A 16,508-nucleotide genomic window follows, 5' to 3' on the forward strand; every position below is an offset into this window, starting at 1 on the left:
TCTTCAGGATACTTTTTGCAACGTATGACGCACATGTCACAATAGAACCCCGTTATAGTAAACCGGTCAGGACCAAACCCTAGATTTACTGGATCAGTTTTTGTTATATGAGGAACATCTTAAAAATCCCTTAAAATCCCTGTAACAGGGTACAAAAAGGCAGTGAAAATCGAAGGTTTATTGGGCTCAGAACAAAAACTGTAATGCTGCAAAATCACTCATGTGGGCTTAAAAAAGTTGATTATAGCAGTCTGCTCCTTAGCAAAACTGTATCTTGCAAAAAAAGTTATCCGTGTTGGTCATCTGGGCAAAATGTTGTTAATCCTGTTCTTGACTGCAACTGACTCTGTTGCTGGCTGAAACACATGGAAACCGCACAGCACAAGTGACAAACGACACAAACGTGCGAAGCACTAGTGAAGCGATTGAGGGCAACGACAGTGTTGTCACATGCAGTGCCACTGCTAAACTAAGTTCTCCCCATGCCTCTTCTGGTGTTTTTGTCTATTCCTCCCTCTGCTATGCCTCCTACAGCAGCAGCCATGGCAAATAATTTTTACTATAACCGATATCCCGAGTTGTTGTGGTTGACTATATCAGAACATTAAGCTATATGAGGTGTAGTAATTTATTTATTTATCCTCAGGAGTGTGAGGAAATACAGAGGGGAGTGGTTAACATTTGATAATAGGATGTTAATATAAGCAGCATAAAAAATATTTACAAATTAATTCCAAATGAGCAAATTGGACAGATACGCAGATCTAAATAAAAAATGAAAAATTTGAGTCAATTAGAGCAAACAATGACAGCACAAGTGTGCAACGTGTAGAAGTTGGGATCCAGTTGGGACTGGCACTTGTGTTTACAATAACCAGGTTTTTACTAAAATTAGGGTTACAATAACAGGGTTCTACTGTACTCTGGAAATTGTGGTAGTTATGTTTGTTGAAGCAGAACCATGTGCTAGCCTGCCTGGGAACGGTAGCACACGACTGGTACGATACTGTGCGTGCAGTTGCATAAACAGATGTGCAGCAACCATTGAAATACTGAATGGGATATGTGGGATGCCCTTGTCTTTGGCGAGAGTGTGTCTTTTTCCTTTTTTAACTTGCCTGGTTGCTTTACTAGCCTGTTCTACTGTACACCAAGAAACAGTATAACCCACAAAAGCGTTTTGGAGTAGCCAGTTCTGACTGGGTCAGGACAAACCTCTCCATATTTTTCTTTCTGTTCCAATTCCAATTCCAATTCAATCAGGCAGTATCACGTAAGTTATATTTGACCTCTGTACACTCCAGGCTATCGGAGTCTGCTGTTGACCTCAACTTAAAACTCATGCGATGGCGTCTGGCTCCCTCACTGGAATTGGAGTATATCTCTGCCACAAGATGCTTGTTACTAGGATCTGGAACACTGGGCTGCAATGTTGCCCGGGGCCTCATGGTAAGTACACCGTGTGAAATGTACTGTGACTGGCAAACATGGGTTACCTTCCATACATACAAACAATGTGGGGTAGTGGCATTTGATTTTTGAATTTTATCCCTGTATGTTAAGAAGTGTATCAGAAGGAAGCTTATAGAATATAGATAGGTAAAACACATCACTCGTGTCTAAGCCATATCGTAATTGCACTGTTCACCGTATAATCATAGTAGTTACCTGTAGATGCTATGTAGAAAAAAGAGTTTAATCCTAATAAATAAGCACATCCTGTCTTGGCGTGCCTGAGCAGTGTTCAAGCTACTGCTTTCAATATGGAGGGAGATCATCAGTAGCGCCTGAAGTTTTAGGGTTTTACCCGATTCTTCCCCGAATTTGCACCCCGAATTGAAGGTTGCCTCTTTAGGGTGAAACCCGATTTTTACCTGGCAAATTGCCCTCACTGGGATGTCTGTAGAAATGCATTAATTTACTTGTTTGGCAGAAAAATTCAGTTACATCACCATTTGTACCAAACCACTACAGTTAGTTGAGTAACTGAGCCCGATTTCACCCCGAATTTAGCATACTGGAAATTTTTTCACCCGAATTCACATGAATTTAGTGCACATGTTTATTTACCGGATTTTTACCCCCCGAATTTAGAAAAAAATATTTCCCGAAAACTTCAGGCTCTAATCATCAGTCATGCTGTGCTGTGGCTGTTGTAGTGACACCTAAGACTCGTAGCGTGACAATCACGAGCAACGGCAGTAATTTGCTACGTCACATATGTCGTTGACTGTTTGTACTCAACTCTTTGTCTAGTGTTATGTAACTCCGCATTGCGATGCTTGTGTTGTGTTTGTCCTCATCCGCTACAACGTTCCTCTACATCTTTTTCCAAGCGTTTCCACACCAGCTTTGTCATAAAGTTCACTGACAGAGCTAGGCCATCTGTATGAATCGAAGTGACATCTTCTGAACTGCCTTAATCTTAGAAATATTTCTAGAAGTAAATAAATTCTATACTACACTTGCATACTCAATCAGGAATTAGACCCGCTAGCCTTCTGATCGGGTAGCCCCAGATGCAGTAGTGTTATAACTACTTAGCCCAAAAGTAATGTTCTGTTCTCTATTCTCTCTCCTTCAGAAGATGTGGGTTCGAGTCCTACAGCTGGCTAACCTTTTCAGTGACTTCCATCTTTCATCGTTAATTTCTTAGGCAATTTGAGGCTTTGTATGTATTTGTCCTTTCTATGTTGTTCCAGCCTCAGAACATCAGTTCTCTCATGTTCTGTTCTCACTTGCATCGCTCACTGGATGAGTGGTGCTTTCTGGAGGCTCACGTTTGTTTTTGTTCCTCGTGAAGAATTATATGTTGCGTAGTAATGCCTATAAAGGTTCCTTGATGGTTCTGGCTCATCGAAGGCCGTTAAATTGAGAATAAGATTCCTCAGCCGACAAATATGTCATGAGGGAGGGAGACTATATGGAACATCACTTTTGTTTCTTCTTCCTATAATGATACATAGAATAAATGGTCTCGTTTTGCTGCTAGCAGCTTGAGTGTGACCAGGGTTCATCTCAGGTAGGACCACCACGGATCACAATGCCATGTAGGCATAGCTGTACAAGTGAGACATTCAAGAAATATATACCATCCCTCAAAAATGATACAGCACAATTAATATGATGCAATGACTAAGCGCATATAGTTGACTGTACAGTTTTCAACATTCCAGGGCTGGGGTGTAAGGAACATAACATTTGTGGACAACTCAAAAGTGTCGTACTCAAATCCAGTGCGGCAGTCACTGTACAAATTTGAGGACTGTCAAGGAGGTGGGAAACACAAAGCTGAGGCTGCTGCTCTGGCTCTCAAGGAAATCTTCCCTGTCATAGTAAGTGTTAGCCTTTTTCTATAATGAAACTGAAAGGATACAATTTTTTGGTTGCACAGGAATGTCCCCGATTTTTTTAGCTTCTTGCGTGACACTCAGGTGGATACGTGGAGGGAGAGAATACAATATGTAGTGCATTGATCCAGTAAATTATCCAAATCACATTGAGTCTAATTCATTTTTGCGGGAATTCATTTATACTCATTGGAAAGCTCTACACATCTAATGTGACTATACCACAACAAACCTACTGGCAACTCGAAATGGAGAACCATTCCAATGAGAAAGATCCTGCTGGGGCTCATTGGTTCAACGAGACATGATGGGGGCATTCCATGAGTTTGAAGCCACCACTTCTCATTACATCTCATTAACACTTTCTGTGACTTCTCATTATATCTCATTAACACTTGCTGTGATTTCTCATTACATCTCATCAACACATACTGTGATTTCATTGAATATGGCACCATTTTCAATGTAATATTTGTCCCAAATCATCTATTGGGGGTGAGAATTTTCGCAGTCACTGAATGAGATTTGTGTACATGATATCCAATAGGTTCAATGAGATTTTCATAGGATTTTGAACGAGACGGTTTCCAGCAGGGTTCTATAATGAAACTGAAAGGATACAATTTTTTGTTTGCACAGGAATGTCCCCGATTTTTTTAGCTTCTTGCGTGACACTCAGGTGGATACGTGGAGGGACATCGAACATGGTTAGATAAGCATATTGCACTAACTGTTACTGTTCCTCTATGCAATTGTTTATAAAGCACTTACATGGTTGGTAGAGGTCTCAGCATAGTATCATTTTGTATACAGGTTTTCTCCCCCATTTTCCATTACTAAAGCAAGGAATCATGCCATTAGTAAAGTTCAGGGTGTGTGTGTGTGTTACCTCATCACAAGTTGCCAGCAGAATGGGGGATGTACTTCAGGGCTGCTGCTAAACTAAACGGAATTGATTGTGGTACCTTTTCTTTTCTTCTTTTTGTTTATACTAATGCTACTCAATGCTTAAAGGGGCACAAAACAGGTCGAGGAACATTCTCCAATTATTATGCCCAATGAAAGAACATAGCTCACGATATCCAAATATGAAATTCTTTTGCTTCTAGCGCGCGTCTTTAACACGAAACAATGCCATTCAAAGAGCATAATCCACGCGAGTATCTCCTTATCCTTGGAACCAAGTCACGTCATTATATTCCAGCGTATAGCAACACCAAATTCTAGGCGCTGGAAGTGGGGGAGTTTTCGCTCTCCTAGCCAATGACGGACCCCACTGAGACAAGCTGCAGCTCGCGAGGGAACCGGTTGTGGGGTGATCGCGGTGACCTCGCGGAGCAATACAGCACGGGAAACATAATGCGCACGTGAAATAGAATATTGAGGGGTTTTGGTACGGTTTGTACTGGCTATCTTGGATTTGACAAGTGGGAATATGTTTAGAGTTGACCTCACCTCTCGATATTATAACAAAATTGATGTATAGGCGTCCCACATTCTAAATGGCTGATGATGCGCGACGTCAAAATGACATGTCGCTATTGTCGCCAGGAGATCGCAGGGCGGAGCGTAAGGGCGAAAGAGTGCAGTGAATATTCAGTCGGTTTGGCGTCATTATTTACTTTTTTACGACAACAATTTTTTGAAAACATTCACCGTCGGCAACGTATCGCGATACATTAAAAAAAAGTGTGCCTTGTATACCTGTTTATTGCCCCTTTAAGGGTCCCAGAATGATGTAAGAACTCTCACTACAATGCTTTTGGTAATGCATGTCATGTGCACTTCTGTTTGGTGGCTTTGTGAATATACTTGAAGCCCTGTTGTCTGAGGAATGGCAATCTTTGTGATGCGGTAGTTCAGCACAGCTCAAAGTGTTGTGTACGATGCGTGAAATTTACATTCCAGGCAACAAACAAACAAAGCTTTATTCCACCGATTGTGACTGAATTATCATTGTTTATTTATTACTATTTATTTTTTTATATTTGTGCTCGATGGAATAGCACAGAATCTGAACTTTCATGTCGCAGAATTCAAAATTTGCCATTGGCGATAGCTATAGTTACCTTAAACCAAGGTCTTAATTTATCCCTTCAAACTAATGCCTTGTAACTAACATCCCTAACAATGCTACAAGCATTTAGTATGCTGACATGTGCTACTTGGTAGACGAGGGATATTTGATCATTTTGGTACTGCAGCTACAACTAATGCAAATATCTTTTTCCAGAACTCCAAAGCTGTAGATCTCACCATTCCTATGCCAGGTCATTCAGTTCCTGAGAAAGGTGCTGAACATCTCTCTGTAATCTGCATGTGTGTATAGATGATCTTACTGAATAATAATATCAGTCATGCTGGCAAAAGTAAAAAGTTGTTGGAACAGAAGCTAACGATATTTCGAGCGAACATTTTTATTTTTTCTGGGCCTAAAGGAGCCATGAAATATCATGGTAACCTTAAAACATTAGTGTGCTTAATTTTGATACTTCTAGGTGTGGGACTTTATTTCTTTGCTCTGTCACTCAAGGTACAGCTCCCATCAACCTTAATAATAACATTCAAGAAGAAAAAAAAAGTCTTATTTCCAAGCGCGATTACAGCCACCCTGGGGGCACTGGGGGAATGTTAAGTGAACAAAATCCTCGCGTTAAAATAACAGAATAATTTTGTTCAGTTAAGATTTCCCATGGCCCCAAGGGTTGCTGCAATCGCGCTTGCAGTGTTATTGTTAAGGTTGCCGAAGGTTATTGAAGGATGTAATTCATTGGTGTAATTCATTGGTGTAAGGACGTAATTCATTGGTGGACTTGGGTGTGAAAGAGCGTCCTTTTGCGCTTCACCGTGACCAGCCGCGACAAAAATATGTAAACCGAAACCAATTAATTACTGCAACAAATGACCTGCTTTGGTTGCAGATTTTTCTCTGAAGGATATCTACTGAAGGTCCCAGAAGGGGTAGTACCCATTTTAATGCCGACGACGCCCTGGTTTAGAAGTTAGCTTTTTTCACGAAACTCATTTGAATTTTTATTTAAATAATGAGCGCCTCCCGCTCATTCACGCGGTGCGCATCTTGTAGGCGGTATTGGACAAATACTTGTAAAAAAGGAAGTTATTCGATTGGTGCACCGGTTCGCGAATTATTTAGCCCGGGGATTTAACTGAGACACCCGGTATAGGTGCTGCTAGACGGTTCTAGATGCTCTGATTGCCAGCAGCAACAAACTGCAAAATTTTTCAGTGCAAGAAACTAAATTATGCAATAGTGAATTAGGTTTCAGAGTGAAAAACATTTTCTCACAAGATGGAAAAAAAAAAAAGAGATTTTATGTGTAGGAGTGCATGCAACAGCCTTGAGGCACAATACGTACGTCTCATCTGCTCAAGATTATATATATTTAACAAGCATGATGTAGCATTAGTGTTTTATCTGTGAGTTTCACCTAAATATACTCGTTTCCTTCCCAGATCCTCTTCTGGGTCTCACATTTGTTTTCATTCAGCTATAACTATGGCCTTGTGTTGTACGGTTAAACCCAGTAAAAACCTGTTTTTACCACCCCGTTTGAACCATCATCACTTGGGGTAAAACCCTAAAATCCCCAAAAAAACAGTGATGGGCAGTACTTGAAGTATTCTGTACTTTAGTACTTCAAGTACTTTTGGAGGTACTTTTACTTTACTTCGAGTAATTCTGCTGAATAATACTTTCTTCTTTACTTGAAATACATTTTGCTGTACTTTCGGTTGAAGTACAGCCGGCACCGCACCCGGCACGCTACTGCAATGTTCATTGTGGTGTTGACAGCATGCGTCAGTTCGCAATCCTGTCGGAGCCATTGAATAGACCTCTCCCTGTTTGTAAACAAATAACGTCATAGTGTTCGACAGCGCCACCAGTTTGGTTGACTTGAACTACGCTCAAAGGCTAGGGGCAAACAAGGTCGCGTCTGAAAGCCACGGTCTTGAGGGGATTATGATGGTCCCTGAAAGGGAACGCGACCTTTGGGCCCACCTTTCTTTCAATAGGAGGCAGCGAACACGTGCCCATTTGTGGAGCCCAGCCCTCCGCTTCCGTTTTTCTTTAGGTTTCAGTCTGCCTACCAACGTCATGATGACGTTTCTCTGGTAGAGGTCTATTGGCTCGCTTGAACGTGCTCTCCCGCTTTGTTTGCTGGTGCATATAGCGTCCATGTGTGGTTTATCTAAGAGGTTGCATTTGAACGAATGTATGTGCATATTAGTCCCTGTAAACAGCTAAAAGGCGTAACACGAAAACAACATGTTGTATTTGAGGGTACCTAAAAAAGTACTTCAGTTACATTTCTCCCTGCCTTATACTTTACTTCAAGTATTTAGTAGTGCTGTGCAAGTACAAGTAGTAGTAGTGCAAGTAGTACTGGCAGGACTTCTTACTGCATATAAGGTACCGTATTTTCACGCGTATTAGCCGCGGCTTATGCGAGATTTTTTGTTTTCACGGACGCTCTGCGGCTTATGCGCGGATGCGGCTTATCTGATGACTATCTTTCCCTGGTATTTTCCCAATACCCTGGATGAAACGAAAGGGCAGGCAGTGCGTCATGTTTTTCGGAACAGGACCGCCCTGCCATAGCACGAACAATACCGAACAGGGACGAGTCCATATTCGAGTGGTCTGACCTTCCAGATACATTCCCCCACGCAGCTTTAACAAAAGGGGTGACAGTGAATCATGTCTTCTGGAACATGTCTTAGTGAGCCGCTCTGTAATATTTCTGATGTTAGCCTTTTTTCTGTCGAAGAAATGATACCCGTTTTCATAGCGATAAAGTCTCTATTGAGTTTGTATGTGCATCACTGGTTTAGCGCACAAAGCAGTCGCGTCGTATTACCCGCGGCTTATCTGCGAGTGCGGCTTATCTGCAAAAAAAAATTCAAAATGTATCTAAAAACGAGTCCTGCGGCTTATCTGCGGTGCGGCTAATACGCGTGAAAATAGGTACATATTTTTGCAGAAAATACTTTTCCCGGAACTTTATCACTGCCGAAAACTAACTTGGCGAAGCATCAACTGAGCCGCCAATACAAGCACTGGAGAACACTGTGCAAACAGCACAGCTGCTGGACATCTCGTTGTTTGTCAGAAATGCAAGACGCGCACTTTATTTATTTTCTTCCCGGTATATACCTACATAGCCCGATATTGCCATATTTTACAGCTCCTGAAATAACACCCGATTTGAAACCCCAGATTTTCGATAAACAGAAAACGCGAATACACAAGGGTCAAGCTCTAATTCAGTGCATTCCAAAAGAATGCTTGTGGTTGCTCTGCTGCTGCAGCTGATATCTCGATATCATGTTGCACAAAAAGATAGCCTTGCAATTTATCTGTGATACAGCGTACAGTATGTACATGAAAGTGCAGGAAAACATTGCCTTTGAACAAGTTATACAGGGTGTTTCAGTTAAATCCCCGGGCTAAATAATTCGTGAACCGGTGCACCAATCGAATAACTTTCTTTTTTACAAGTATCTGTCCAATACCGCCTACAAGATGCGCACCGCGTGAATGAGCGGGAGGCGCTCATTATTTAAATAAAAATGCAAATGAGTTTCGTAAAAAAGCGTAACTTCTAAAGCAGGGCACTGTCGGTATTAAAATGGGTACTACCCCATTTGGGACCTTCAGTGGACACCTTTCAGAGAAAAATCTGCCACCGAAGCGGGTCATTTGTTGCAGTAATTAATTGGTTTCGGTTTACGTATTTTTGTCGTGGCTGGTCGCGGCGAAGCGCAAAAAGACGCTCTTTCACTCCCTTATCCATCAATGAATTACGTCCTTACACCAATGAATTACACCAATGAATTACACCAATGAATTACGTCCTTTTGCGCTTCGCCGCGACCAGCCGCGACAAAAATACGTAAACCGAAACCAATTAATTACTGCAACAAATGACCCGCTTCGGTGGCAGATTTTTCTCTGAAAGGTGTCCACTGAAGGTCCCAAAAGGGGTAGTACCCATTTTAATACCGACAGCGCCCTGATTTAGAAGTTACGCTTTTTTACGAAACTCATTTGCATTTTTATTTAAATAATGAGCGCCTCCCGCTCATTCACGCGGTGCGCATCTTGTAGGCGGTATTGGACAGATACTTGTAAAAAAGAAAGTTATTCGATTGGTGCACCGGTTCGCAAATTATTTAGCCCGGGGATTTAACTGAAACACCCTGTATAAATCAGGTCCAAAGATATCACACACTGATAATGCACTGCGAGATTGTGAGAGGCAGCATCGTGTTATCAGTGCATGATCATGTTACATGCATCAGTGACATACATTTGGTTCATTGTTGCCAAGTAGCTCTTTTTGTCAAGGCCAGCATGCACATTTTTTTGCTCTCAAGATCCAACTGTATAACTAGGGCCTGACTTTTTAGGGTTAAACCCGTATCCGCCCGATATTTACCCCCCGAACGAAATCTGTAAAATTCGGGTTTAACCCGAATCTACCCGAAAACATCCAGGTCGCGTGGCACACTCATACGCGTGCATTAAAATAAAGTTTGATAACATTGCTAAACATTAGTTCCATGTTAAGACAAATTTTTATTAAACAAAAAAAAATCACTCGAATACACCCGAATTCCTGACGACAGAATATGCCGTAACGGGATTTAACCCAAATACACCCGAATTTTCAAATGAAAAATATCACCCGATATTTACCCCCGAATTTGGCCAAAAATAAAACCCGAAAAAGTCAGGCCCTATGTATAACTTACTCTCTTACCTTGTGAGGCTTTGTTAATCCCCTTGAGATTACCACTCCACTTGCAATGCTGGTATTTTATTTTACCGGTGACTCCTGACAATATGTCAGGCACACACACTCTCCAAAGCCAAAATAAAGTTGTTGTTTGACATATGTGGATAACTACCGTTCACCGTGTGCCTCAAACATCCTTTTCCAGCTCAGGGGAGCACACAGGCACAGGTGGCCAGATTAGAAGAGCTCATTGCTGAACATGATGTAATTTTCTTGCTCTTGGACACCAGAGAAGCAAGATGGCTGCCTACACTATTGGGGGCTGCAATGGGAAAGGTCTGATGATACTTTATGTATCTAGATTGCATTTCCCAAGTGTAGATCTCCACATTGCATGGATATATGAATGATTCAGGAATGGGGAATGGTTGCGTTGTAGATGTTTTGCATTGCTAGATTACATTTCTGTAACAAGTTGCAAAGCAAGAATTGCAAAATTCCGTTTTTCATCTTGCATTTCTTAGGTTTCTTCCGTAAATGTGTCCAATATGTGAAGTCATATGTTATACGAAGAATAGCGTCCTCGAAGTTGATTATTGTTCCACAGATTGTGATCAATGCTGCCGTAGGCTTTGATACTTTCCTCGTGATGAGGCATGGCGTGCGGAATGAAAATGAGGTTCCCGCTCCAGCCGTGATGGGTGTGCCCCTCAAAGGTGACCAGCTAGGATGCTACTTCTGCAATGATGTAGTTGGTCCTACAGACGTAAGTATCGATGTACCTACCTACTAGAGCACGACGCCAGGCTCAAGCTTACCCGGAAGCCACGTCTTTGGGCCAGGTCGGGTAAAGCCTTCTTTAGGCGGGCCTGGGCTGGGCTCGACATTGTGGTCCCGGGACCCGTACATTGATGGGGCGTGAGTCAAACTGGAGCCTGTGCCATACCACTGTTAGTTAGCCATGGCCAACTTTTATAGCTCGCTACCTTGTACCTTGTAGTTGAGGGGCAGGGAAGGCTATAAATTTTTTTCAGCTTGGGCCTAAATAACAGTTCCCCTTTTTAGAATGTACTTAGGTACAGTAATAAATTACTCAGAAAGTATAATTGTTACTTCACAGCTCTTCTTAGGAGCAGGTGCCAGTTCCTGTTTGGTTTTGGTCAGGGAATTTTGCTTGAAATAGCCAGTGAAAACCTGGAAAAGTCAGGGAATTTGAAGGTTACGGTTTGTCAGACACCCTGGACTAGAAAAGATGGCTGCACACTCTCAAGCCTGTTCGTCAAATGAAATAGTAAATACTGCTTGCAAAGTATATGTTATGTCTTCTAGTCATTTTGCACCCCCATAATTTATCCCTTGTCTTCCTCTGTTTGCTTAGTCAACGAGGGACAGAACACTAGATCAACAATGTACAGTGACAAGGCCTGGGATTAGTATGATGGCTGCTGCTATGGGTGTAGAACTTCTCATTAACATTCTTCAACATCCTTTGAGGTCAGTACTTCACAAATGAAAGTTCACTGAAATTCATATAACATTGGGGGGGGGGAGGTGCTGATGCCTTTTAATGTTTCTTGGGTGTTGAAGGCTTATATGTTTGTAGTATGCTTCGGCTAATTCTCATTGTTGAAAGAAGGTTGCTCCAGCAGTGGATGGGATGTCTCTTTTCTCTTCATATGTATTGTTTTTTTAGCTGCTTGTGTGAACACTTCATGCAATGCTCCTTTAAACTTTTTATTTCTTTTTTTCGTAGAGGCGTTTGGTGTCAGCGCCATTTTGTTTTGAACATCGTTTGAAGAGCTACAGGCTTCGTGCCTTTATTTTATTTTTACGCGTGGTTCTGCTTACTTAGTGACTGTGTAATGCAGCTCGGCACAAAACTTGCATCGTGCTTGCAGCTTGTACTCTTCGCTGTGACCTCGTTGAAAGTCAAAAGGAAAGCCGAGGCAAGCACCATCCAAGGACGACCCAAACGCATAGACGTAGACATTCAGAGGACGTTAGTAGTCTCTGAAAATAAAATAAATCAATGGAGCTTCTCAACAGCTAACAATTCCTGGTGCTGGCACTCTTTGGCTCTCTTTCGTGAGCTACTCTCGCTAGATTGAAAACCATTTCTCTGTTTAGGGGCCACGCACCGGCTGAGAATCACACAGATGAGCAGGCATGTGCTCCAAGCGGAGGGGGAGAGATGGGGCCGCTGGGTGTCGTCCCACACCAAATACGGTGCTTCTTCAGCAGACAGCATTACATGATTCCATCGTGTGCTTCGTTCCACATGTGCACGGCGTGCTCTCCCACGGTATGCGAGCACTTTTGCTGTTCTCGTAACGTAACTTTGCGGCATTTTCTCTTTTCCCGTGTTTAATTTTTCGTGTGCGGAGCATGGTGCAGCACTTGTAGTGCAGTCAGGATGTTTCTTGTTCCTCCTAGAAATTGGTTTATTCGGACGCGCGTTAATCACTGTTACTTCTGTGTTTTTCTGTCTACACAAAGTGGATGTGCATTGGTGTATCCGTAGGGTTCTTCGTCTTTAGGTTAAACCCGATTTTTCGCAATAGTTCCCCTCGAACAAGTTTTCAAGAATTTTGGTAAAACCCGATATCTACCCGACGTCCTCGTGGTCCTTCAACTTGTCTTTCTAGGTAAACCGTCGGAAAAGTGAATCATAGTACAGTCGACCCCCGTTTATCCGGACGGTGCCGTTCCCGGCGAAATCGTCCGGATACCGGGGCATCCGGATAAATGAAAGGACCGAACAGAAACGTCATACAGAGCAAGGTTTAATTGAAACACAGAAAGCTCGTGAATGACAGTTGTTTCATGGTAGTGTAGGCACTGAATTCCTGCAAACTTTTGCTAATTGCATAGATGTGAGACACGTTGTTGCGCTGCTAGAAAAATGTCAGTGCAGTCCTTAATGCCGATCTCGCGTGCTCAACTGTCACAACGGGGGCTTCTTCCTCAACGGGGCCTTCTTTCTCACTGGCGTCATCAGCGTCATGGCGTCATCGGGTCTCTTGGCTTATGGTCAACGTACCGTTATGGTCAACGTGACCGGACGCACACAAATAGAAAAGGGGGTCATCGTGCACGGTTGTGTCCCCTTCGGGAGAATGTAGGTCACTGACGTGTGACGGGAATAACCCAAACGCAGCGAGAATGGTGACGAAGCGGGGTCGGCGTCTCCTCTTATTCACGGTAGTCCGGATAACTGAAGCTGGATGACAAGAATTTTAGACTTTCGTTCCCTGGAATTCTTGTCCGAGTCCGGAAGCTGAAGTCCGGATAAACGAGAACAAAATACACGGAGGAAAATGCGTTCCCGTGCCTTTTGTCCGGATACCACGGGATCCGGAAAACTGAACTCCGGATAAACGGGGGTCGACTGTATCAGCAAAGAGAGCTATTTGTGACAACCCATTTGTCCTCCCTTTATTGATTCCCTCCCGCAGGAGTGAAAGACGAGCTCTCGTGGAGCTCGTGCGAGTGTTCAAATACCGCGGTCATTCGCCACCCCAGCTCTGAGCTCAAATATAAAGATTCTCGTTTCCCGTCCCAGTGTCACAGCAGTGGCTTTTCTCGTATGCCTCTCGATTCACCCGAAAATTCCCCGACAACATATCAAACAGAGGTAGGGTTACCACTTTTCGGAGTGAAAAATACCGTCTGAGGGAGAGGAGGTGGAATAGAGGGAAAGGAGGAAAGGCTCGTGGGAAAGGGAAAGTGGGTGAGGAACGTTCTAGCTGGCTCGACACAACCCCCGCTTCAATGCAGCACTGAGACGGGACGAAGGGCGGTTAAGACAAGGAGACAAACGTATCTGCAAACTCACAACTGACAGGAATTTATTTGCGCAGACAAATTTAAACAATCACGATTTGTCTGCGCAAATAAATTCCTGTCAGTTGTGAGTTTGCAGATACGTTTGTCTCCTTGTCTTAACCGCCCTTCGTCCCGTCTCAGTGCTGCATTGAAGCGACATGAACTATCACCAACTCCCCTCTTCCTCCCTTTGATCGACACAACCACCAACAGCTTTGCACAACCACTGCTCTTGTCCCCTCCGAACATAAGACGTAATGAATAACAATGATAATAATGATAACAATGAATAATCATAATAATGAATAACTAAGAAAACGACTGGAGACTGCGGAGTCAGGTCTGTGCTCCAGATTTATTCTAGCTGTAGTGGAATGTTGAAGGAAAAACCCCGTAAAAGCCCTTATGAAAGGTCCTGCGCCACAAATACCGGCAAAAGGCTGCCGGTATCACCTTCTTACCGGCAACCGGCAGAGCGCGCAAATAACCGGCCGTGCCGGTATAATACCGGCCTGGTGGAAACCCTAAACAGAGGTCGTAGTGCCCAATTTCTCCCCGAATTCTCGTGCGTAAATAGTACCAGATTTTTCCCTCCCGAATTTGAAAAATCATAAAACCCGAAAACGAAGAAACCCTATGGATGCTGTGGATATGGGTAAGACCTAGTTTTATGCCACGTGCTTTAAAATAGAGAAAATCAGATGATATTATACTAAAGAGCATATTTTCAGATAGAAAAGAAAAGGCAAGTTCAGTTTCCCCGGTGGTGAAGGTCAGGGAGTGAAAACGATTTGTATCGGGTTTAACTCGGGTTTAAATCGGGTTTAAGTACAAGGCTTTCTTCCCACAGCACAGGTTATGCACACTTTCTATTCTTTGTAAGATGAATAAATTTGGAGTTTGGACAATGTCTGTAATTCTGAAAGGATATACTAGCCAGTTCTTTTTCTTTCCACAGATTGCTCAAGTGTTGTTGTTAAACATTTTTCACTGTAGTGTGGTTGATTGAAGCTTCATAATTGCTGTATTACAAAAGACGTGTGTGGGATTTCGCACCAAAAATCACAGGGACTCTCTTCGCGGCCTGTCTTAACCACAGACACAGCCTCAGAGAACACGAACATGCAGTTCTAAAAACAAGAAGCAAGCATGTTTATTGCCTTACATGCAGCAGGTGACCCATCATCTTTCACTTGGTGTCAAACTCGGTCCATACAGAAAAGCCATCTTCCTTAACCCTTTCTGCGGGAAAGGGGCATGAACCCTCGACCTTGAGGGAAAACGTGCCTCAAGATCAGTGCCCCACAGATAACAGTTATATTTTGCATTCTTCTAAATTTTGCTATAGGCTGTAGCTCTGTACTATGCTTAGGGCCTGACTTTTTAGGGTTAAACCCGTATCCGCCCGATATTTACCCCCCGAACGAAATCTGTAAAATTCGGGTTTAACCCGAATCTACCCGAAAACATCCGGGCCGCGTGGCACACTCATAAGCGTGCATTAAAATAAAGTTTGATAACATTGCTAAACATTAGTTCCATGTTAAGACAAATTTTTATTAAACAAAAAAAAAAATCACCCGAATACACCCGAATTCCTGACGACAGAATATGCCGTAACGGGATTTAACCCGAATACACCCGAATTTTCAAATGAAAAATATCACCCGATATTTACCCCCCGAATTTGGCCAAAAATAAAACCCGAAAAAGTCAGGCCCTATCTGTACTATGCTGTACTGTGGTCAGCCGTATCTCCTCTCTCTCTTCCCTTCCTTTTTGTTTACTGATAAACACTATAAATGAAACATATAGTGGTTAGTAGTACAATGAACTTCTTTTTTTTTTTCAGGTTATTAGTGAATACAAAGAAAAGGGGTTCGACTTTTTATTGAAAGTATTTAATGATTCAAGCTACCTGGAAGAAGTCACCGGTCTGAGTAAGCTCCATGCGGATACGGATATTGACGAGGTGATTGTGGAAATCTCGCTCTGATTACGCAGCTCTTGAAACACGTCAAGTAATCCTGAGATCTCTTCTCTTGTTCTAGGTCTGGGCACTGAGCGATTCGGAGTCACAATGAAGCTCCCTCACTTAGCTGCGGTATTCTTCATTTCGGACATCGGCTAAAGTAATTCAGTTTCAAATGATACATACACATATATGTTATATTTTATGCAGTAATATACCGTGCATGGCTACAACTCTTGTGCACAGCTAACTTACACAAATACGAAGAGCGCCGATTGCAAATAAATTCATCTGAATCTAAACTTTTAGGAGCGAGAACATTCGTTTATGCTGGTTTCTTCATTGCTCTTTCTCAACCATTGCCACCTTAGGGTGAGGCAGTGGTGGTTCCAAGGGGGGTGCGTCGGGGGGCGGTCCCCCCCCCCCCCCCCCCCCCCCCAAAGGCATAGCCTGGTCCAGTTTTCGTCTCTTCCTCAACCTTTTGCATTCCAAAATCTGGCTATGGATATCTCGAACTGGTATGTGCTCATTTGACGATTTTCAAAAAAGAGGGTGGCTTTAAATAATGTCTGTCCCCAATACTGCTATCTCACAACCACT

General features: G+C 42.8%; 1 protein-coding gene across 1 annotated transcript in view; it reads left to right on the plus strand.

The window, feature by feature from the left end:
* LOC135400507 (ubiquitin-like modifier-activating enzyme ATG7) overlaps positions 1 to 16,226 on the plus strand; it is a 38,341-nt gene extending 22,115 nt beyond the window's left edge. The window contains exons 10-18 of the mRNA XM_064632339.1: positions 1,305 to 1,449; positions 3,177 to 3,335; positions 5,584 to 5,641; positions 10,317 to 10,447; positions 10,719 to 10,877; positions 11,490 to 11,605; positions 12,239 to 12,413; positions 15,789 to 15,908; positions 15,988 to 16,226. Coding sequence (XP_064488409.1) covers positions 1,305 to 1,449; positions 3,177 to 3,335; positions 5,584 to 5,641; positions 10,317 to 10,447; positions 10,719 to 10,877; positions 11,490 to 11,605; positions 12,239 to 12,413; positions 15,789 to 15,908; positions 15,988 to 16,020 — 1,096 coding nt within the window. The 3' untranslated portion in view covers positions 16,021 to 16,226. The remainder of the gene's footprint in view (positions 1 to 1,304; positions 1,450 to 3,176; positions 3,336 to 5,583; positions 5,642 to 10,316; positions 10,448 to 10,718; positions 10,878 to 11,489; positions 11,606 to 12,238; positions 12,414 to 15,788; positions 15,909 to 15,987) is intronic.
* The last annotated feature ends 282 nt before the right edge of the window (positions 16,227 to 16,508 follow it).

Source organism: Ornithodoros turicata, chromosome 7 (assembly GCF_037126465.1).
Source record: "Ornithodoros turicata isolate Travis chromosome 7, ASM3712646v1, whole genome shotgun sequence".
Classification (NCBI taxonomy): Eukaryota; Metazoa; Arthropoda; class Arachnida; order Ixodida; family Argasidae; genus Ornithodoros; species Ornithodoros turicata.